Source organism: Haemaphysalis longicornis, unplaced genomic scaffold (genome assembly GCF_048455015.1).
Source record: "Haemaphysalis longicornis isolate Haplotype H1 unplaced genomic scaffold, Haemaphysalis longicornis Haplotype H1 scaffold_3, whole genome shotgun sequence".
Lineage (NCBI taxonomy): Eukaryota > Metazoa > Arthropoda > Arachnida > Ixodida > Ixodidae > Haemaphysalis > Haemaphysalis longicornis.
This window is the reverse complement of record NW_027526335.1, coordinates 164,032,713-164,056,404: the sequence shown is the minus strand read 5'-3', so window position 1 is coordinate 164,056,404 and position 23,692 is coordinate 164,032,713. Positions and strand designations below refer to the sequence as shown.

Genomic DNA, 23,692 nt, shown 5'->3' with positions numbered 1-23,692 from the left:
TCATTGGTAAAGTTGCATTTCCGGGTGTAGCCGGGTACTACCAATAGTGTGTTTTAAAACCTCCGGCTGATATTTATCACTGACGACCGCTGAGATAGCACTTCCAATGTGTATATAGCCATTTGATAACACCAAGTTTGTACGATTTGTTTTGGGATAGCGGCAATCATTCGCGTATTCCAGCAGTTTTTTACAAGCACATTGCTAGGACAGTAGACCATTCAGTTGCAGCACCAGGGTATTCCTTATTGTGCACAACAATATTGTGCCATTTTAGTATTGGAACATTCGGTTTAAAGGATCCATACAGACAACACACACGTTCGGTTCATTCGAAAGATTGCTCGTAAGATTTACACTGATACCACTTTTAACGTAAACATGGTGCAAATAGGCTATATAATTTGAAAAAAAGGGAGTAACCTTGCGAAACACTACCTCACTTCCCGCAGTAGAACCAATGACGTAAAATGGAAAGCTGCGCGATTGGTTAACGCTGGCAAAAGCAAATGCAACTTAGCCAGTGTGTATAACCTCGCAGAACGAGCTATGTTTGCCTAAATTAGGATGTCTACTCATTTTATAGCAGTAAAAATGGTGGGTTAAACGATAAAAGTGACAAAAGTACATGTAAATACACACGTGTACACGTAAGTACATGAAAGTACAAGTGCGTACGGTTGTTCGTACTGCACGCACTATGCTTCTTATAGTAGCAGTCTGGCACTTAGAGGTTGTCTAACACGACACAGGCCGATTGGCGTAAGCAACATACTTCTACCGGACCCTGTTTGTCGAGCGCACTTGAAGTTTCACAAAACGATTACTACATACCGTAACAAAAACATACCACTTGCAAATATGGTAAGAAAAAAGTATAGGCGGATATCGGCCCTGCGCAATATGGTTGCGCCATGTAGGACTAATGATAAAAAGTGTTCCGCAGTGCGCTGCAGAGTACATAGCAAACTAATGTTCCCTTGACGACCTGTCCTTAGTACGTGATCGCAGACGTAACAAAACACACGATTTGGCAGCGAAATGAAAATTTTCACGGGAATTTATCAATTTTTCAGTGAATAAAGCCGCATTTTCTTACAGACAAGCTCGGGAGGAACTATAAAATACCAAAGTTTTTTAATAAAACAAACTCGTAGTTTGCTCGCATGGCTTTATAAAGCGACAAAAATGCTTTGAAACGTAACAATGTTTTTTTTTACTATTTTCAATTTTTGAGCAATGCCTTCATAGCATTCGCGCTGTGATACATACTGAGGAGTGCAATACATGATCTATTGAGAGAAAAAAAGGGACAAATTTTTCACTCATCAACATAAATTGAGGTTTTAGCTATTAGCGTATACAAGGTATACGCAAAAAATTCTCTAAAGATAAAAAGGGTGTAATCGAGTGTCTGCTCATCGAGATTTCTTTGGCGATACTTTTCACTCAGAATCCATTTTTACTCATAACACCAAGTTTTTGCCGTCTGTGTCATATATATTTTTGCTAAATGGCCCTTATAGCAATTTTATTACGCTAAGAAGTGTTTCCTTAGAGGCGAAAGCATTCTAGTAGGACGCATATAACACATTGCCCGTGATGTGCGCGGTGAGAAGGTGTCACATACCAGTCGGACCTTTGGTGAAAAACGTCACAAATGCTAAGGTTCTGGGTCGTACTTGCCCTTCTAGATCTTGTATTCTTTATACCTCATATATCTTGCTATAAAAAGATTCTGCTTCGAGAAAAGTGTGTTAATTTGCGTCACTTCTTTGCTTCTCAGATAAAGCGTGCTACACGGCGCAGCGCAAAAAGGACAAGTAGACTAATTTGTGTTAGACCTATTCATTACCGTTTGGGTAAATGTAGTCACAGATGATTGTATACCTTTTTGGTCTAGAAATGTACAGCCACTGCAAACAGATCTAAAACTACAGCACTCATTCAGGCTAGCACTCTTGGTCGGATCAGGATGCGGACACGTCAGACAAAGAGTACAACTGTGTAAATATTTTTTACAGGTGACGATATCAGAAACGGCAGCAGTCACCACAAGTTCCAGAAAAACTACGAAAACGACGAAAACTACTACAACTACGACCACCACAACTAAGACCTCGACAGCTACGACAACGACAACTACAACCCCGACCACTACAACTACGACAAGTACTACAACTATCACTACGACTTCCACAACTACAATAACCACGACCACTACGACAACTACTACAATGAAGCCACGTACGTTTTGGTTATATATTGTTTTAGCTGTACTGGTTTGAGCTATACTAGTTTGTGCAGTTTAGTTGTACAAAGAAAAATAAATCTAATGTACATAATGTAACTTCTCTTCGATTTTCACAAATAGATGTAAAGTACACGTAGCATGGCCGTGATAGGTATATTTCTACTCCAGCTTTTTCTCTCAAATTGTGTCAACTACGGAAATATTCTTGGAAAGTTACAATGCACCGCCAAAGACGGGTTTAGGTAGTAATATTATTGCAGAAGAAATAATGGGTTACTTTCAAATTGAAACGGTATAGCTTAACGTAATTATGCAGTTTTATAAAAACAAAACTCTTTCACTTAATGCAAGGTGGTGCCCTAACAAACGAGGCACGCAGGATGAGCCATAGCATGAACATCAGGTTCATCTTGCTCGAGCAAGGTGAATATTAACAGTGTAGTCGAATCCCCCAAAGCAAATAAGTCTGTAAGTTAACTTCCGACTACTTCGCCTCCCCAAAAGTGCGTAGGCCAAGTTTCAGAGCCGCCTTTCATGGCTACGATTGTCGAAGGGACAAACAAGGACAGCAGAACGCCAAAATAAACGACGAACAATAAAGACAAGGTGATTATTCACCCTCTGAATCGTGTTCCGTGGAGTCTGCGATAATGTGTCTAGGACAGGTGCTTAGGCGAACGTTATCAGAATGGCTCAGGGGTCCAGGCAACACCGATCCGGCCTTTTTACCGAGAGGCCTCCAACATAGCACTACGATACTGCGGAGGACCATTGCCCGCCCTCGATTTGTCATAGAGTGAATTTGCACCTGGCTCATGTTTGGTATGGTTTATAGCAACCGTTTCGCCAAAATTCGGTGTTCTGGACAGAGCCACAAAAGAGAAGGTCACATATGGGAATTGGCCACTGTAAGCTGAACGCGCCGGACGGCTGCGCAGCTATAACTGGCATAGTGCGCGCAGTACTCACTCGGGCGTGATGTTTAAGTAAGCGTTCGTAACTTCCACTGTTTATCCTAACATTTTTACACCTTGTACAATAATTTTAAAAACAAGCAATAAATCTAAGCGCGAATAGCTAATTTTGCAAGTTTGCAAGCTCTGAATAACTTGCACTTTCTCTCGCCGGCGTATAATTGCACAGCTGCCCATAATAAGTCTTAGTTTCTAGTACCGGAAATCATCAAGAGTATCGGATGGCAATTCTCTTTTTTTTCCAAAACAGAGCTCCTTTTACTCAAGTTTTGAGCGAAAGTGGTGTCAGTGTTACTGAAACGAACCGATCTCTCCAATGAATCAAACTTGCATTTTGTTTTAACGGCCACTTTAAGAACTCAGCTCTTAATACCGGGGATAGACTTAATAGCCTTAAATTAATAGCCTCTCATTCTAGCATCAAAAATTTCAATTTATTAAACCCAGCGGAGCCATTGCAGATTAACTTTATGCCGTAAGCTATAGTTTTGTTGTCACGCTGCAGTGCCATTACGAACGCCTAATTTTTGTTTCTCAGTTACTGAGCGTTATCTCTTGTAAACGTTCGCTCCGTCATTTTCGTGCCACCTTTTCGCAGCAGCTGCAGAGACGAGAGCTCTTGATGTAAGCAGTTACGAAACCTCGCTCAAAAAGCGGCCCGCACCTGAACTCTCGCACTTAGCATCATGGTTACGGTGGCGCCACCCTACGCACGATTATAAAAAAAACATACTAATTATACAACTTCAGAAGTCCTCGTGAAGCATTATTCTAAGTGCGCACAGTTGGTTATTTGTGTATTTTTGTAAATTTTGCATTGTTTTCTTGAATCTGCTGTACGTTATTTTGCAATTTTCCACGCGTATACACAGCTGTCATGACCCATTGGCGCTTGTGCGAGGACCCCGGAAATTCAAACATTAATATAAATTTGCAGTCGTAGTTCAGCCTATGGGCCATTGCATTCAAAAACTGATCTACTAGCTGATCAACTTGCTCTCAATAAACCCTTTAGGCATGCGTAAAACTGCCGAAACGAAATTGTAACTTTCTGGCAACGGTAAGATAGCAGCTAGATGATTGTTAGCAGGCGACCATGCACTCTTGTTTCTGCTGGGTCACATTCCGGCGTGTAGGCGAGAAAAAAAGATCCTACTTAGTTTAAAAACCAAAATGCTCACATTTTTCAAGCTGATGTCTCGTTTCAGGAAATGGGAATATCCACGGGCGGAGCAACGGCGAACCACGTTGTATAGTTCATCTTGTTGCCAATAGATAGCGCATATCATAGGACCAGTTTTTGATGCATGGGGCCTGTGGGGAGCTCTGCAACTCCTGTATCCAGTAACTTTGGCAGCCGTAACCAGCGTAGCAGACCATCTCTCACTCACAATAGCGACGCGGGCCCCTTTCCGAAGGGAAAGAGAAGGCCAACTGACCCGAGCTTGTCTACTACAAGCTTACTATGAAATGGCGGACAGAGTCGTCACAACTCTGTTAACTAGACTGCTAGGCCCAGTTTTAGCGCAATATGCTGTCGTATAAGTTTTCAAGTAGCGTCCTGTACCAAGGGAGGTTTCAACGCTAAATAGTGTGCCAACAACATTAGACTGCCAACTAGCCCAGCCTTTTATGTTTCGAGCAAGCGGGCTCAGAACGCAATTCTGAACCAAAAAACATATTATGGAAAATACATAAATAAAGTACGACCGGTATGCTCCCCTTCGCTCTTCATATACCAGGCAATCGGTTCTACACGTACAATGTCAGGCTCTTGATAATGTATTCAAAAGAGACGGGCAAATCATATTCAATGGCAACGAAATCTGCAGGTTAGTGTAGTACCATTGCGAATCGAGTATCAGAATAAACAAGCAGCGTATTTGATATCTTGATAACATCAAATTACTGACGTGCTCCGAAATTAAATCGATGTGATTGATTGTAAGGTTTAGCGTGCTGACGCACCAAAGGCGATGAGGCGCGCTGTAGTGAAGGGCTCCAGATTATATTGCCCACCTGGGGATGTTTAACGCCTGCAGAAATCTTGTACACACGAACGTTTTTGCTTTTCGCCTCCTTCAGAGAACCGGCCACCGTGGCCGGGAGTCGAATTCGCGATATGCTCAATTAAATTACTGATCAGTTGCAGCACTCGAGCATCGGAGATTTAGGCGACGCCAGAAGAGGTTCCCATTGAATTAAAAAGCTGTGAAAATTGTTGCGGTACGTTTTAGGTGATACGGTGAGTGTTTAATTTTGAGCAATGAGGCGCGTCTTAGTAGAGATGGTCGGATCGACTGCCATGACCGGTGGATCTTCAAGCAGCGCCGATATTTTTACACAATTGAGTTTTCAATTTTCGTTCCAATCGTTGAGCAGCTACAGCGACGGGGATCCGCGACCGAGTCTGTGAACTGAACAGCACAATGCCTTAGCTACTCAGCTTTCTATTCTCAGTAGTCGGCGGCTGTTTCAAGTTGGTGAAAGAAGTGGCCCACGGTCATACAAAACGAGTTATTGCAGCGCCAGAGACCGCTTAAGACGCATTTTATGCAGCACCTCGGGCAGTACGATCTTCGTTGTCCATTTTAAGGTACAGCTTCGTAAAAGAGTAATACTAGCAATATGAAGCGCTTCCATTAAAGCCCAATGTGTTACATTGGAGCTGTTAACCTCTCGTAGGTCATAAAATTTTGTGTCATCGTTATTTTGAAGAAATCGAGCTAACAATTGAAGCCGAACGCCATATGGTTCTCTCCAATCAGAGATACTTTACGGGGCTCAGTAGTTCTTAAAACAGCTATAAAGCAAGCATCGAAAAACGCATGAGAAAGAAAAAGGAGCCTGTTAACATTGGGACTCCCCGCTCCCATGTGTTCAGGGTAAGGATTGGGTAACAATGTTATTTATAAAACGAGGAAGGAGCGGGTTCACGTTATTCGAAGCCCTCGTGTCAAGCGCAACTGGGAACCCCTTTTAGTTCATCTTAAATCCGCCAGGGTTTGACCCCGTAAAGTAAAGACGCCCGAAAAACAGCGGGCGCGTTTAGGAGCGGGCACCTCATTCGTCGGTCTCCGCTCCTACATTTCACACTCTTTCATTCTCTCCTCGCTTCCCTGATGATGTATTCACTCAACGTTTCTCCAATGGAATTCAATTCTTCTGCCTTCACAGCGCTCGCAAACATTCTGTTATAAAAAGAAGTATCTTTGTTTTTATTACTGGTTCTTTTTCAACGCAGATTAGCGCAAGTTGTAGCTCTGTTGTTTCGATGCTTACGTTTTCGGGAAAACATAGATAAGTGTGGCCTGAAAGGAAAAGGCACCTGCGAAAGTGCCACTGAAGGTCTCCACTGTGACAGTTTACGTTTGCTCAGTGGCTGAAACCGAGGACGGAGGTTCTATCCCAGTGGCGGTGGCAGGATTTCAAGGAGAGGCGAAAAGCGAAAGCCGGTTTGGTAAAATTTGGAACACGACAAATGCCGCCGGGCGGACAAAGTTAATCCGGAGCCCCCCACTATAACGCGCATTAGAGCCCAGATGTAGATTATGTCGGTTAAACCCCATAATTCGATTTCACTGTACACGCGGTCGACTCTTCTGCGCAGCCGCCCCGGACCCGCCCACGACATACTCCCTCATCTGCACCATTCAGGCGTACCACCCAAACGGCCCCGACATCCCTGTCGAGGCCCCGCCTGACGGCGTTTGCGACTTTGTCTTCTATGAGTCCTTGTACTATGACGGCCGCACCGACGCTTTAAAGGGACCTCCACTGAAGCGTGTGAGCAGTTTCCAGAAACTGGCGGAAAGGTCGTACCAAACACAGTACGGTTTTTCCATCGAAGCCCTGTGAGTAATTCGTTTGTGTAGCTATACTCGTTCGTTCTGGGAAAAGACTCTAGGAGCGACTATGCAATTCTCTTTATATGTAAATATTAAAAAATTACGTGTCGCTGATGGTCGATTAGTTAATCCGCGATCCTCTGGTGTTGCGTCGAAACATTTTTTAGTTGAGTGCTACCATTGGGGGCTTTTAACTTTGCCGTGTTGTCAGTTCCCGCTTTCACCACTCCCGGATGCTCGGCCGCCTTTGTCGCTGCCCAGGGGAGCAGGTTCGCCCTGCTTGACAAATGCCGCCTGAGCTCCCTGTGTTCGGTTCTCTCTGCAGCCGCTCGCTTAGGCTATGACGTTATTGGTGATTGGGTGGATCAATTGGTTTCACTGCAGCAGGTAGCTTCGCACGTGCGTCTAAAATGGGATCTTTTCGGGCTTCGTAAAAGGTTAACCGGAACTGCCCTCCAAGTTTCGCCATCTCCCTTGACTGTGAAACCGCAGGTGTGCATCTAGCGAATAGTCTTGAGCCCCACACGCGTTGCACCGAACGCGGATTAACACACACTGCCCGCCTCTGGCTTCGGGACTTCTGGCTTTTGGATTAGAACACTGGCTTATACTGCTCCTGTTACGTATTCGACCTGGTGCTGCTGGTTTTTCCGAATTCGCTGTTGACTTTTACATCACTTTGATAACGCCATAGTCTTTGCGTCGAGGTGGGTGTGTGAGGGGGGGAACGGCGAGGTGTGCGTGTGAGAGGGCGGGCGTTTCCTGGGAAAGAAATAGCAGATAACACCGGCGTCTACGTACGTTGCCGAGGGGTGCGAAGGAGGAGCCACTTGCACAGCATAGGGGAATGGCAGACACCTTGGGAAGGCCCTGCTCATGCCGCAGTCTGCGCCAGGGGAACTGAGGTATTGAACAGTTCTCGTTATATTTATTTCAGTACGCACGCGACCCTGCTCACAAAAATGAGCAGCTACGACATGCACAATAAGGTTCTAAAAAATGCCGCGTGAAAGTTCTGTTACGCCCACGTCTGATAATATTCGAAATTCCGCTTACGTCGATTTCCGCCTGTGCGTTTAAGCAGTCAATTTTTAGTTGGAAAGATTGTTTGGTTGATTGGCTGAAAACAAGGGCATCAATACCTGACACTTGTACGTTGAATTCACTCCTTTGGAAAATATTTTATCGGTTGCTGGACATAATGACGAATTAAGCAGCGATTTTTAACATTAACCGTCAAAGATTTCGGCAAAGACTTCCGGGCGAACTTTTATTTTTATTTTTTATTTTGACCATACTGAAGGCCAGGATTAGGGCCAAGAAGGAGTGGGATAGTGATTTCATAATATATCAGCCAAATGTATTCCTACAATCTCTAAGAAACTTCAACAAAAAAGACAGACAGAATATTAATAAACATGAAAAAGGTGCTCAATTGATGCATGCATACAGATTCGGCGAACTAGACAGTGACAGGGAGATTGTTCAATTCAGATATTGTTCGCGGAAAAAATGAATATTTATAGGCGTTTGTGTGGGAAACATGGGGGTAAAATTAAAAGAGTGGTATTGCCTTGTTGGGGGGTAGGAAAGAGGGGCAAGGTATAATGATGAGTCCAGGCGCAATTCGCGGTTCGAAAGATCGGCGACAAATTTTAGTCGATTGCGTCTTCTCCTAGATTGGAGCTTTGGAATTTTGTTGTTCTGCATGAGTATGGTAGGTGAATTTTGTCTTTGATAGCGGTTAGAGATGAAGCGGAGAGCTTGCCTTCGAATTTTCTCGAGTTTGCCAATATCATTTTTCAAACCACTGAAGAGTACTCAAGGTGCGATCGAATTAATGGGTTGTAAGCCAACAATTTGATGTTGTGTAGAGAGTGCTTAAGTTTATGTTTTGTGAGTCCCAGTTTCCTTCTAGCCGAAGCGAAAATATTATCATCATAAGTCGACCAGGACACGTCGCCATTTATTGTCACACGTAGGTAGTTAAGCTACTTGTTAAGCTAATAGGGGCGTTCTTAATTGTGTACTGGTATTCAAGGGGCGTTCTTTTGTTAGTTATACGCTTGAACACTGTTTTATTGGGGTTAAGTGTCATGCTTCATTGTTCGCACCATGTGAGCACAAAACCGAGACTTGCGTTTAGAGAAACCTGATCGTTAACGTTTTTAATACTTTTGAATAGCAAGAGGTTATCTGCAAATAGGTGTATATTAACGTCCTGGTTTATACAAGTTCTAATATCATTTATATAAATCAAGAACAGTAGCGGCCCGAGTACGCTTCCTTGGGGAACTCCGGAAATATAGGGGAGGGTATCAGAGGAAAAATCATTTAGGTCAACAAATTGTTCGCGCAGTTCAAGGTTCAATATGTTCCATTTAACAAGCGCGCAAGGAAAACCGAGTTTGTTTAGTTTAAAAATCAGTCCAGAGTGAGAGTTTGTCAAAAGCTTTGCTAAAGTGGGCGAAAATTACGTCAATTTGACCTGATGCATCTTTGATAGAAGAAAAGAAATGAATAGAGGAAATTAGTTGAGTGGTGCAGGACAAACCCTTGCGGAAGCCGCGCTGGTTGGGGAAGGCGTTGTTGTGCTTATCTAAGAAATACACTATGTAGTTAGCGATTACGTGTTCCATGAGCTTACAAGAAGAGCTTATCATGGATAGAGGCCGGCAATTTGGCAGCAATGTGTTATCCCCTTTTTTAAACACCGGTACAACACGAGCGATGCGGGAGTCTGAAGGGACAATGCCAGTTGAAAAAGACAAACGAGAAATAGCAACCAGAAAGCGAGCCAATGATTCAGCGTAGCGGCGCAGAAACGCGTTAGGAATGTTATCCAGCCTGAACAAGCATTTTCACTCTAAGTTTAGAAGCATCGAAAGAGCGCCTTCAAATGTTACAAATTCTGCGCTCATATAAATCATGTTAAATCTTAATGTGCTCTAAGGAGGAGCCTTGAACAAACGGAATGGAAGTACACATTGAATTCATTTGCGATTTCCAGCTTGTCCCGAACGACCTTTTTGCCATTTTAATGCATTGAACAGTTTTTTGTTCCTTGGAGCTGAGGTGGCGCCAGAATATGGATGGATTAGTTTTCAGAAACTAGGTGAAAGTATTAGAGAAGTAAAAGTTTTTGCTTCGACAAATTTTTCGAGATAGCAAGAGGTTTAGGTTATGAAGGTATTATTATTTCCCCGTTTGTTTCATTCGCTTAATTTTTCGTACAAGATAAATAATATCACGACTATTCCAAGAACTAGCCTTCTGAACATTTTTTTTGTTCGGAACAAACCTTTAAAGGCAGAAATGGCAAGTGAATTTAAAAGTATCCCACATATAATTGACGTGATTTCCACAAAAACAATCAAAAGCCAGATCGAGGTAATCGACCACTTTTTCGTCATTTGCCCGCGAAACGTCTTTGACTAATTTTTCCTTTTCTTTAATCGAGGAGCACTGACTGTTCAGACGACATGTAAAAAGCACAAGGTTGTGGTCTGACAAAGTGTCCTCGACCGTAGCGCATGCATCGTTAAGGGATCTGGAATGAAAGACTAGATATAAGATGGATGACGCGTGTAGCTGTTCACGGGTAGGGGTATTGACGGCTTCGACTAGGTTGCATGCTAGCATCATCTCAAAGACTGTATGGTCAGCAGTACAGGAGGATGATAATTTTAACCAATTATTGGTATGTAAATGAAAATCACTGGCAATTAAAGAGCGATTTTTTGGAAAATTTATAAAGTGATCTTAAAGTTTTGGCAAGAAAGCCGGGTTAGAAGAGGGAGCTCAACATACAGCGAAAAGAATGAGCTTTTTTCCAAAACAGTCCGTCTGAACGCAGAGACATTCTTGATCCTAGATTTGGTCAAGTGGGACAACCGGTATTTCCTTCTTTAACGCAATGGCAACGCCTCCGCCATACCACGGTCTCTTTTTTCGATACACATTCAACGAATTCGGCAGTATATCTTCATCTGAAATGTCACTGTGAAGCCATGTTTCGGTTAAGACAGTTACATGGGGGTCATGGGTTGGTAAAATACTCTCAAGCTCAGTGGTTTTGCTAATGATGCTTCTTGCATTGATATTTACGGCCCAGAGCCGCAAACATTATTGTGAGGGGCGATAGCACTGTCACGGATTACTCGGGGTCACGCTCGGAGATTTGATCTGTACTCGTAAATTTGTGTTAAAATCCTCTACAAAAATGTCGTCATCGATTCGCAGGTTTTCATTAATGAGATAGACCTTCTTTTCACTGTATCAGCCATCACCCTTTCCCACAATAGTTTGCGCCTTTGATTGTCGGTCTCGAGTAATCATTTAGAATGTTATGTTGCTGCCTTTACGATTTTCAGCATTTCTTTTAGGATGGCCTGAGTTTCATTGTAATCATGCAACAATAAGATGCAGGGGCGATTTGATATTCGTTTCCCACGTCGTTGAAGTCGACCAGTCGAGTGGCACTCTACCTTAAGCTGGTTTTTGAAAACCTCTTTTATTACCTTCTATTTTAAAGACTCTTCGGCTTCACGGGTTTTCGGATGGACCATACACGACTAAGTTTGACCGGCGCCTTCGGTATCCAATGTCAACTAGTTTTTCATACTGGTGGGTAACAGATGATTCAAGAAACGTTAGACTGGATTTAACACACTCAAAATGGGACGTTGAGGAAACACAGCCCGGAAGAAGCTTCTCAACTTCACTAACTTCTAAGCAAAAGCCTTGCAACGTAGTTTCGGTCGCAGCTTGTTGTGCTTTCACTCGTTAATGCATGTAAGAATTTCGTTTGCCCGTCCAGAACGTCAGCTATAGTAGTGCCAGGGTTTGACTCTACATCTCCGCAAAGCAGTAATTTGCAAACATAATAACAGTCACCTATATTTCGCAAACAAGTCAGTGGGCATGGCACAATAATAATAAACCTATTGCCCAATTTTAAACCGCAGGGTGCACAACTAACCTGAACAAAGAGGGGAATACGGCTGCTAAACATGGCTGTTGGTCACAGTTTGCCATGCCCACTGATGAAGAATTGAAGTCCGGAAATTATAGCTTTGGCTTTCAGTGACGTCACGGCACACAGAGCCACGTAGTGGTCCAGAGAAGGGAAGCTGTATGGCACAAACTGTGGTCCTGTTGTGGAATTTGAAGCAGGAGGCAGAGATGCTTTAGATACCAGGAACGGAGCATGCGGCGATCCGCCAGCTGGAGGAAATGCGTTGCAGCCAGCAAAGATAGCCTGCATAAAGAGAGGAATAGGGCTGGTAAACATTGCTGTTGGTCTCAGTTCGCCATGCCCACTCATGAAGAATTGGTGAAGTCCTTAAATTATAGCTTCGGTTTTAAGTGTCGTCACGGTACGCAAGGACACGTAGTGGTCCAGAGTAGGGGAGTTGTACGACACGTGCGGTGGTCCTGTTGTGGAATTTGAAGCGGGAGGCAGAGATGCTGCAGATATCAGGAACGGACCATGCAGCAATCCGCCAGATGGGGGAAATCCGATGCAGCCAGCAAAGATAGCCTTCACGAAGAGAGGACTAGGCCTGGTAAACATGGCAGTTGGTCTCAGTTCGCCATGCCCACTCAGAATTGTAAGCGCTCACAGTCTTGTAAGCGAATATTATATGTCTTGTGATGATATACGTGTCTGCAGCCACTCTAACGTTCCCGTTTAAATGGATAGTGCAATTCTGGCGCCAAAAAATGGACTTTGCTGTGACGTGCCCTGTTAAGTACTGAATTACCAAGAATTCACATATTTATGTTTCAAATTAAATTTTTATTACCCAGGGCCAAATGCACACGTTTGTCATCGTGTCCATTAGGCAGACAGTTTCGTAAATGTTTTTCTAGGTTTCATCCAATACCCTTTTACAAGTCACCGCAAAACCTATTACAACCGCCACAACGTTTCTGCCTTAGCTGGGCAGGAATGCTCATTCTTGTTTTTCCTGGTCAAAAATGATAATGGTGGCGATGACTGACCACGAGCCGTACACTGAAGGCTCAGGTGAAATTAGTGTATTACTATCATTATAGCCGCTCTACACGAAAAACGTTGTGGCGTATTACTACCTGATTTTCTTCAGAGAACGATTTGTGCCATTTACAGGGTATATTTAGGCATGTGAAATTCTAGAGATAACACATTGTGTCCTTACTATTGCTCGTTTAAAGGAGCCATGAAGATAAAACACAAGTTTGTGGTATTCGGGATATTTTGCGTTTTATAGTGCCCCCAGCGCTTGTCCGAATGCAAACGATGCTTTATTCACTGAGAAATTAATTTTTTAAGTGAAACTTTTGATTTTCCCGCTAAATCGTGCATTTGTGTGGTCTGCAGTGGCATCACAGGGCCTTGTTTACCGTTAACGAACCTAGATGGTTTCACCACACCGCGCAAACCATTTTCTGCCTTTGGTTTGTATGCGAACGTATTTGTACCTGGCTTGTTTTGTTCATGGAGACAATCGTTTCTTAAACTTGGTGCTCGCTCGACAAATACGGTCACGTAAGACATCGTCACTTGCGTCAATCACCCCGTGTCGGGTGAAACAATCACAAAGCCCCGCAGACCTGTGCAGCTAAACCAAGCATACTGCGCGCAGAGCCAACATCAGTACACGCATCGGTACTTCCATGTTTACGCGTGCTTTCGTAACTTCCACTGTTTGTCCCACCATTCGTATTGCTTTAAAAAGAATGTGCTTTAAAGTTAAGTGCAAATATCCTGTTTGGCAAGCATATAGGCCCTGCCTAATTTGCGTTTGCTTTTGCCGCCCTCCGCCAATCGCCGAGCTGTCGGGTATAATATCATAGGTTCTGTTGCGGGAAATGAGCTAGTGGGTCGCATGGTCATTCTCCTTTTTTCCTAATTATGTAGCATATTTAGGCGATGTTTACGTTAAAGCGGTGTCAGTATGATTCTAACGAGTCAAGCCAATCTTTTGAATGAACAAAACTTGTGTTTTCTCTTCGTGGCTCCTTTAAGTAGCTACCACAGCCGCTGAAGGCATTTGTCGGCTATATAAACACCGGTGTTCTACTCTCCCCTGTTGTTCTTCTTGCAGCTACATTGATTCCTTCAACAACGACTTCAATCAAGGTCATGGGAAACAGCGCCTAAAAGTTCATACTTATGGCAAAATTGTCCATTATGGCATTTTGACTTTGAACGTAACTGTACTGGATCCGAACATCTTCAAAAAAACGCTGGACACACTCAAGGTTTGTAAGGAGTTCTGAATTATTTTCATTGTAGGACCGTTTTACATATTGTGACGCATAGTTGCATGCCCTCTTTCTCCACAATGAAGCGCCATGAGGATTGCGCGGAACGACGACACAATGAGAACAATCTCCTCTTTGTGTCATCGTTCCGCGCAATCCTCATGGCGTTTCAAGTACCAGACAAACTAGCCCGTCAACAAATCTTGCTGCACTTCTCTACAATGACATTCTTTACATAAAATCGTAAAAGTAGGAGCAAATGGATAAAATATTTGTCTTCATTTCATTTCATTTCTTTAAACTCAGTGCCGCAGCGCGTTAGAGTGCCACTTGGGAGGACTGAAATAGTAATAAGAGCGAAAAGGTGGCTTTATATCTTAGCCGAGGAGGCGTAGGGGAAACCGGGAGCTGTTCTGGAGGTCGCACTTGGAAGAACAGCTGAGGCAGCCGGTGGTATCTCGACACTAGCGAAGCTTTCACGGGGCTGCTGAGTCTCTCTGCACCTTCGTCATCGCAGAGACCAATCGGTGCGATCCACAATACAGGCGATGATGGACTTAGCTCGGCGATGGGGAGTTAGTGACTATGGCGGAATGACTGATTCTGCCTATGTCGCTTCCTGCAGTGTGCCTTGGCATACTTAGGGCTGGCTACAGCCTGAATAAACAGCGTAAAATTAAAAGAACTTACACCAGAGAATCACGCACCGGAAAGTTGGATAAGTTGAATCGATAATGGTGACGGTAGAGAGGAAGAGATGGCTGCATTGTGTACTGGTTTTGGGTGTGAATAAGGGAATCCGCAGATTTGTATTACATTTGGGTACTCCAACTTTAAACTTATGATTCTTACCGGAAGACTGACAAGAAGATATTTTAGAGAGAACATGCTTTAGGTGGGCGTTTTAAAAAGGATATTTTTCGGGAGATGACTCGCCTTTAGCGAAAATCGGATGGTTTAGTGTTAGTTTGATGTAAGTGACATTTGTTTATTAATAGTTACAGACTGGAAATGAGACATATGATTTTGAATAGAAATGTTGCAAGGTTGGTACTACGCCACTCTCAAGCCAAAGATGAGTACGCTACTTTTGATTGCACGGAGGTTTTACATCGTAAAATGTAAAAAAAAGCAGGTTTAGAAAAAACGTTTTTGCGAATGATTCCGAGGATGGCGTTATTTTTGTCTATACGTGAGCGCCAAGAATGGAAGTAAAAATGTTAACGCCTAATTATGCGTACTTAGTAACGTAGTCATACGAAGGTTCATTCAAACAGTATCTTTGCTTAGTCAACGAGCCAAGTTGTTGCAGAAATAACCATTCACAGCTATCTTGTGGCGCGCAATTTATTTTAAGAAAACACAAGTGGCGAAAAAGTAGAAGTATGGAAGAACGTGGAATATAACCGCAACAAAGGGTCGCGATAGAGAAGCGTTTTTGTGTCGGTTCTACACTTGGGGACCTGTTCGAATCTTGATGGCTTCTCTGCGCTTTACACTAACGGAAGACTACAGTCGGAGATGGAGCTGGCCACTTTCCCTCCCTATGATGACATGGGAGGAGGTGGGGTTTGGGTGAGCTCCTCCCAGCCCAAAACCACAGCCGACGCACATGGTGGATGCGGATACCTTGTTGCAGTGAATGCAGGTGGGTAGTCTCAGGATGTACTAATGACCTGGACTTTATGTAGTTCGAGAAAGTGTGTAAGTGTAATCTTTCATTTATTTGTTCCCAGTAGCTCAATTATATCCTAAGTCGTTCGTTAAGCGATATTCACACGACGGAGCGTTGCAGCGAAGAAATGCGAGGGAGGTCGTTACGTCACTGCAGGTGGACGTTCACTCGGCCAGCTTTTTCGCTTACACGGAGAATGCGTCAGTCGGACAGACATCGGTGTTTGGAGTCGCCTTTCTCTAAAGCAGAGCTGCCGTAGCACCGCCGATTCCGCTACGGCGGTAATTCGCGCTAAAGCCCCTACGTGCTCATCCTGTCAGCCGCCCAAACATTGGCCGTGGCCGCGATGCAGGCTGCTGCCGCGGGTAGTGAACGGAACGCGACGCACGAGGCAGTGGGTGCAGATACGCGCACTGGGAGCAGCCGGCCGGTTCGCCGACTGGCCCGCATACAGATGTTATGCTTAACACTGCGGCGAATGTTCGATTGCTGCTCTCGCAAGCGGTGCAGATGGCGATTTTTAAAGCAACTTTCCATCACATCATTATCCCCTTTCTCGTATGTGCAGCTCTGTTTGCGCCTTGGAGAGCGATAACAAGCTATCACTCGAGCTACCTGCGCCGGCCTGCGCCACTTCGCTGCCGCGGCTGCCGATCGCCCACGACCATACTGGTGGTATACGTGGCTCGCTCAGTGCGCCTGTCGCGTGCGCGGCGCATTTTTGCGTCCATTGTAATAAGAAGCAACACAAATAGAGTGCCTGCAACTGCTCTAGAACTTGAGTCGCGGCCAGCTTCCCGATAAGCAGACGAAATACCTCCGCCTCCGCCGCCAAGCATCGGATTATTTGTAGCTCGCGAGCAGAAGCTCCGACCTCCGATGGGAGCGGTGCGCCGGCGAGAAACCGTGACGTAGGGGTCACGCGATGCGCACTCCTAGAACCCAAATGGCGGATTTCTCCGTCGTGTGAATACCCCATTAGCTACGAGGGGGCGGGAGAAAGAGAGAAAAGCGTAGCCTAACAAACTTGTGCTGTGCTATGTTGTCATATGTAACTATATATCTCTTTTTCACAAATAAACAGAGGGCAAAGATCCTCTAACGACCGTCATGTACGCCATGTGTGCCAGTAGTGTCGACATTCGGCGCTTTCGGCTTTGCTCAGTGCTACTTTCTGAAAGACATTCGTCATGACATCGTTGGGTGTGTTCTCTTGATGTGCGCACCCAATAATTTTTGGCAGGGACATTTTTTCTCAGTCCCTAATTTGCTATTGATTGCAAGGACATCTCTCTTGGCAGTGTTTCGGGCGCACCATAGTGGCATGGTGTAGGACTGACTGATAATCCATGGTATGAAGGATGAAAAGTTTTGCCTGTCGCGTCCGACAGACTTGCTTACTCTGGTCAGTTGCCCAAAGATGTCAGACTACTCATTTGTGTCGTCTTTCCTGTGTCTGGTTCGGCTCACCTTGCCGTAGTGAATATGTGTGCTGAGCTGATACTGCGGATGTAAGGTCATTTCCTAGACACGGTTTCCAGCCAGTGTTTGTTCATCCCGATACCTTCACTGTTGACTAGCGCGCACTTCTTGGACACTACTGTAAACTTTAGTTTTTTCTGTTGCCCTATTAACAGGAAGTACGCCTATCGTCCAAAATTCCATACTCCCCTGACGTTGACTGCTACGTCCCTGACAGGCATAAGCGGCGGCGTGCAGTTCTCAGAAGATTGTATCTCATAATGTACTCCCAGCCTATGTCGTGTTTCTCTGCAATGGTTCAATTAAAAAGAGCTCTTGAAACACCTTAGTTCTAGAACCTGTGCCATATCTACCGCGTATTATCATTGCGTTTTTTCTTGTTTTTAGTACAAAAAGGCATTGTTCCTTTTTTTTCGGGGCCTCCATGCTTTTAACAACAAAAGCAGAGACGAGTAAAATCGTTTACCTGATGCCCCGAATTGATTACACCCTGAGCACCTCTCAATGTGCTGCACGCTTTTTCAGGCTTGACTTCCGTTCTTAATAAATTTAATATTCTTATGCACGATGCTTACAAACAAAACACAGCTACAGTTGCGTCTGATTGCCGTTTCCACATTCGGGTTGTACCAAAACTGGGCGCTATTAAAGAAGGTCCGAGTTTACAGCTGCTTGAGTTAAAGTACTGAAATTAGAGCTTCCGATACACGTCCAGCGGAAGCGGTGAAATCGCGTGAAACACACTTGCCGTATTCAGCGCGTCCTAAGGGGCCGCTTACGTTGAGAAAAATACGGCTGCGGCTAATATTCGCATGGAGCGCTACTTGAATTTAAGCTGCGGTAATCACACCCTAGCCTAAAGAGGTTGTTCCACTATGTTTTTTTTCTTCAAAACTTCAGCCTTGCTATTGGCCGCGCCCAGCGCGGTACGTCCCGAATTTTTCGATGTTGTGTTCCTAAAGTGAATTACGCTTGCTAGGTGGCTTCAAAATTGTCATAGTGCGTGCGCTCGGCGCAAGCATAAAAAAGTAAGCAAGGAAGTTCACTGAAGTGAGTGGAATGCGTTCTGCTCCCGACTGCCAAATATTGCGCTTGTATACAGCGTTGTTGAACCCGGAAGGTGATCGTTTAGCAGAAATCATCCCAAATCAGCATGTCAAGCGCGTGTTTGTGCATTGACGAGGGTGTTTTAAGTGAAGTTCTGTCATCAGTCATAGATAGAGTTTTTACGGTGTGTGAGGAATGATGACTTGGGAATTATATTCAGTTTAGCCGTTCGTATTGGCTCCAGGTAGAGTGAACTTCAGTTGGGAGCGATCACCCCTGCGAATTTGGCAGCAGAAGCTGATGGTAGCATAAAAACTTCGTTTACGTATGGGGCTAAGTTCTTGTTTCTGCTAGCGTCGATAGAACAAAAGCGACTTCGTGTCTTCGACGTAACTCCATGGACAAAGGCGTTGCCATAGTTCGGCGGGGCTTCGGTTGCTACGCCATGCCGAGGAACACTCTTGGTGTGTTTGGTTTACAATAACGTTCGGAGAGAACCCGGGAATGGTGGAGACGGGCGGGTCGAACTCGTGACACTCGTGGTACCTGCTGCTGCAGCGTGTTTTATAGTTAAGGGTCGTCGAAGCAGCCATAGTTCTGGCGATACAGATCTAAATTTTAATGAAGAATTTTTACCGCGTTTTTGTCTCTCTAAAACTACTCTACATTGGCTTTGGAGTAATCCCGCCAATGATCTCCGTTTGCGACGATTTCGAGGCAGGATTCGCTCCGTAACCGACAGGAGCAAGAGTGTGCTCTGAGGTTCCTCACTCCTAAACCTGCATGTCACTCATTTGTGGCAAGAAGCTGCTAAGTTCAAGCTCCTCATTTAAATAATGAAAGCCGCTGGTGGCTCATGTATCAGCGTCGCCTCCGCGTGAAGCTGTCGTGCTGCGGTCCTGTCATGCAACCGCAGGGACGCGAAGTTGGGGGCCGCTGATTGCAGACTTTGTGTTCCTTCCTTTTGTGTACCTGAGTTCCTGTGTACCTGTGTTGGTATGCGGTGGTAAGTTGACGAGCTGACGGGAAGCGAAAGGATGCCGCATCTTAGCGTCGAAAAGGCGCGCGGCGTAGACTTTTAGGGTTTCCCAAGCCGGCGTAGGTGCTGTTCGTTTATGCATCATTCCCCTCGAGAATATTTGCCTGGGGTTAGAGCAGCTCTTCCACCGAGTATGGCGGCGGAAAGCGGCGTTCATGAGTCTGGGGAGGGTATTGGCAACGACTCTCATTGTGTCGCCGAGCGCGCGCGGCCAATGGCGGGGCGGCAAGGCGAGGACCCTAAGATGGTAGCCGCGTGAAAACTACGCTAAGCGTTCGGCTTTGGCTTTGTGTACATGCTGCCCGCCTGGCGTAATGGTTTGACCACTCCGCACGGTTAGTGAGTTTAGGTGGCGGATGTCTTGTGTTTGCTTGTCGGTTGTAATAACGTGCTGGGAAACGTACTATGAGTGCATGAGAGAGAGTGCCATGTCACTTGACCGCAGGTGGGGACATGTGTAGGGTTGGTTTGTTCTTGTGGCCAATCAATGGTTCATATTAATTATTTTGAAAGGGGTTTTCGCTCTTAAAACGCCCCCTTCGATGGCGTGGTTTTTGGGATTAAAACTGGAGTTTTGGGTTTTGTCCAAGGTTGGTCGAGGGGGATATGGTTCGGTATAGATCTTGGCCGAACAGGCTGCTGTGGGAGAGTGACAATATAAGTGTCACTCTCTCCTGGTGTAAATACACGGAAGAATGTAAATATTGTAAATAAACAAAATGTCCAATAATAAAGGAAGTCCTCATCCCTCACTTGCTTCAAGCATCGGACGTCGGTCGCCACAGCAAGTCGAGATCGTCCTCTCGGCTCGAGCATCAAACCAAACTCATTATTTCTTCATCATCGTTCACCAACCAAGAAGTTGGAGAGTCGAAATCTAACTGGCTGAGCCGACACAATGACCACGACCATGGGCTGGAGCTGGTGTGGCATTCCGGAGAGACTCCTTCAACTCAAGGTTCGGCTCCGACCAATGACGAGCCAGACTCCAGGCGTCGACGAGGCAGCACCTCACCCGGAGGCTTCGTGAGATCCGGCTTAGGGCGACGGCACCCGCGATTCAGCGAGGCGGCACCTCAGTGGTAGGCCTCATGAGCTCCGGCTCAGGGCGGCGGCTGCCGGGATTAAACAACCCAGCGGCGAGAGCCGCGCATCGGGTATACGAGCTGTTGCACCAGCGACAATGCGACCAGGCCGAACACGGAGTGAGCAGAGGTGGGCCCTGATTTGTGTTCTCCGGTTCCACCAAGGCCACTATGCTAACGGGATGTCGCGGCACCGGGCGGGAGGTTAATGCCACTGTTCTAGAAATTGAGGAGTTGAGAGGTGAGTTAGTTCTCTTAAATACTCAGCACGCATTAGAAAAAGAGGCCAGCGGGTAGCCGGGGTGCGGGCAACCCGTCCGAATGGACGGCTGAGGAGTTTAGTGCTCAATTAGCCCAAGGAAGAGCGGAGATCACTTCCGAAGCTTTGCAGGACTGTAAACTCGAAGTGGATACCAATGTTTTCACAGTGTTCGCTCCCTAATGGGTGTTTCGAATGTCACAGCAAAAGGACAGTGGGAATGCCGTTGAGGTGGCTGAAGCCACTCCAGTTTTTGAGCAACCCCTTAGTGTTCCCGCTGCTACAGATGAGATCAAGGGATCTCGCGAGACAGCTGCCCAGCTTTGGGAATTCCTTCTGTAGAGGCGGACAATGTACAGCTGGCTGTTGTCGAGGCAGCACAAGGAAATGTTGAGAGTAGCACCACCCCATGCGCCGACATAGAGTCCGTGGCTCACCGCGAACAGCCCCTCGTATATGAGATAATTCATAGATTGAGGGAAGCTGTAGAAATCGTGGTCATCTCAGAGGAGGCAGAGGTAGCGCAGGGGTTATATGAGGGCAGCGAAACGGCGCACCTAATTGCTGAGCTTGCATGAGCGAAGCATGAATGCGCAGGCGGCCTGCGGCGTATTGCACGTAGGTCAATGCGACGCGCTCGAGAACACGGAAGGCGGCGGCAGTTGTGGCGGCGCAGGCGCGACATCTTCGTACACATTACCGCCGGGTAGGGTGTTCTTCTTCATCCGGGAACACAGGACACCGCGAGCCACACCAGGGTTTGTTTAGAATTAGCCGGTGGTGCATGAAACGGAATCAGCTTCCGTGCGACGGTCGGTGTGTGCCGTCCTGGAAAGCGGTGTTTGTGCAGAATGGTATGTAGTGCTGGACAACAACAGGTCACTGTTGTTTGGAGCACACGTATTTTTAGCGTTTTTTGCTCAGGGTGTGTAGGGATCGCTCAGGTGAGGATTATTGCCAGTTTCACCTGTACCGTCGTTCTCTCTATTGTTATTTTTTCTGTGTGCATGTGTTTGTTACGTTCAGCTGGCCTAAGGCTTTTGTAATTTGCGAGCAGCGCAACTTGGCTGTTGTAAAGCCGTCTTCTTGAGAAGTACAGCTGCTGGTACAGCACGGTAGGAAGTTGACCTCTGGGTACAAAGGCGAGTGTCTTCTATTATTTGCGTTCGTTGGCATGTGGTCATGGTGGGCCATGGAATGTACAAGTGGGCCCTCTTGCGAAGTTTGTGTGCGAACTAGTGTCTGAAGTACGGGAAAAGGAACTTTTTCTACATCGCAAGTGGACAGGAAGTGAAACGCAGAGGGGGTGAACAATCTGTTGCGCGTTCTGAAAGAACAGGCGTCCGTGAGTGCGTGAAGAGACGCTGAGCTTTCTTAACCGTTTTATTATTCGTACAGGTGTAGCTTCATTTTGTACGTTTGGTTTGTTTGTTTGGGTGTCTTTCTTTCCGTAGAGTGAAAGAATGTTCGTGCATGCGCTTAATGTTTACGAGTTGTTGGTGTTATTCATTCAGTTGTGAAGTTTGAACATTTACACCTGTCGTGGGATTGGTTGCCTTTAATGGTAGAGAGTGGAACGAATTTCTTCTCATGGGCCCTGTACTTGTGGTTGAGCGCTTTGGTTTATTGTTTGATGTTGCGGAAGTCATGGCTAGGCCAAGGCAATAACTGTGCTGTATGGTATCGGTTGTTGGTGCAGTTGTCCGGCTGCTCGTATTGGTAGGGTTGGTGTGTGTTTTAGTATTGTCGTAATGTCTTAGGCGACGGGGAATGTTATTACCGTGCCTATTACCTAGGATGTTGCGTGTACAGCTCGTGACTGCTTGAGTGTATTTTGTTTAGTTCATACAGTCTAGTTAGACATAACCGGCAGTGAGAAATAATGTTGTACGTACAGCTGGTGTACGAACAACATTCGTGGTGTGGAGGTGTTCAGTACGGGCTCCTCAATTAATTAATGAAAGCCACCGGTGGCTCATGTATCGGCGTTGCCTAAGCTTGTAGCTGTCATGCTGCAATCCTTTTATGCAACCGCAGGGACGAGAAGTTGGCGGCCGCTGAATAAAGGCTTTGTGAACCTTCCTTTTGTGTGGCAAAAGACGGGGGTGTTTCGCCAGAGTACTTCTGTTGGTATGCGGTCATTCGTTGACGAGCTGAAGGGAAGCGAAAGCATGACGTCTCTCAGTGTCAAAGGCAAGCTACCTAGACTTTGACGATTTGCGAAGCCGGCGTGGGTGCTGTTCGTTTATGGGTCATTCGCCTCGAGAATTCTCGGCTGGGTTCAGAGCAGCGTGTAGGAAGCAGGCGTGCAGCGGATGCGGCTTCCCACATTTATTGAGGTCGCGTAGGCCCGACCAGAACGAGTGGCCGCCCTGCTGTTGAGTCGCGTTCCATCTTGTGGCACGTGCCACCGCTGACGCTGGCCAGGCACCGTGATGATGACTGGGCGCCGATGCTGACGATGGCGATGGTGTCGCTACAGGTCTCTCCCCCTAGCATGAAACGCGGTGAAGTGACAAATCTAAATAACAATGCACGAAAATGCACTATGCACAGGTATGTACAATTTGTCCGTAGAACAGGAAGAGTCCGTGGGCAGTCAGTGGTCAAGTGGCAGGGGTTGACTAACGGCGCGGTTCTGGTCGTCGGCGAGGTGGGATCCGGGATGTGGGGAAACCTCTGGTGAACGAGGCTCTAAGTGGAGAATGGGACGAGTTGGCGTAGGGTGTAGCAGCCCCGAAGAAAAAGTGACGCCAGCTGCGGCCACAGCATAGATAA

The 23,692-nt window shown here is 45.9% G+C and overlaps 1 protein-coding gene across 1 annotated transcript in view; it reads left to right on the top strand.

Moving 5' to 3' along the window:
* Positions 1-2,646: 2,646 nt before the first annotated feature.
* LOC144175512 (uncharacterized) overlaps positions 2,647-23,692 on the top strand; it is a 60,660-nt gene continuing 39,614 nt past the window's right edge. Inside the window, exons 1-2 of the mRNA XM_077704591.1 lie at positions 2,647-2,677; positions 6,839-7,082. Coding sequence (XP_077560717.1) covers positions 2,647-2,677; positions 6,839-7,082 — 275 coding nt within the window. The remainder of the gene's footprint in view (positions 2,678-6,838; positions 7,083-23,692) is intronic.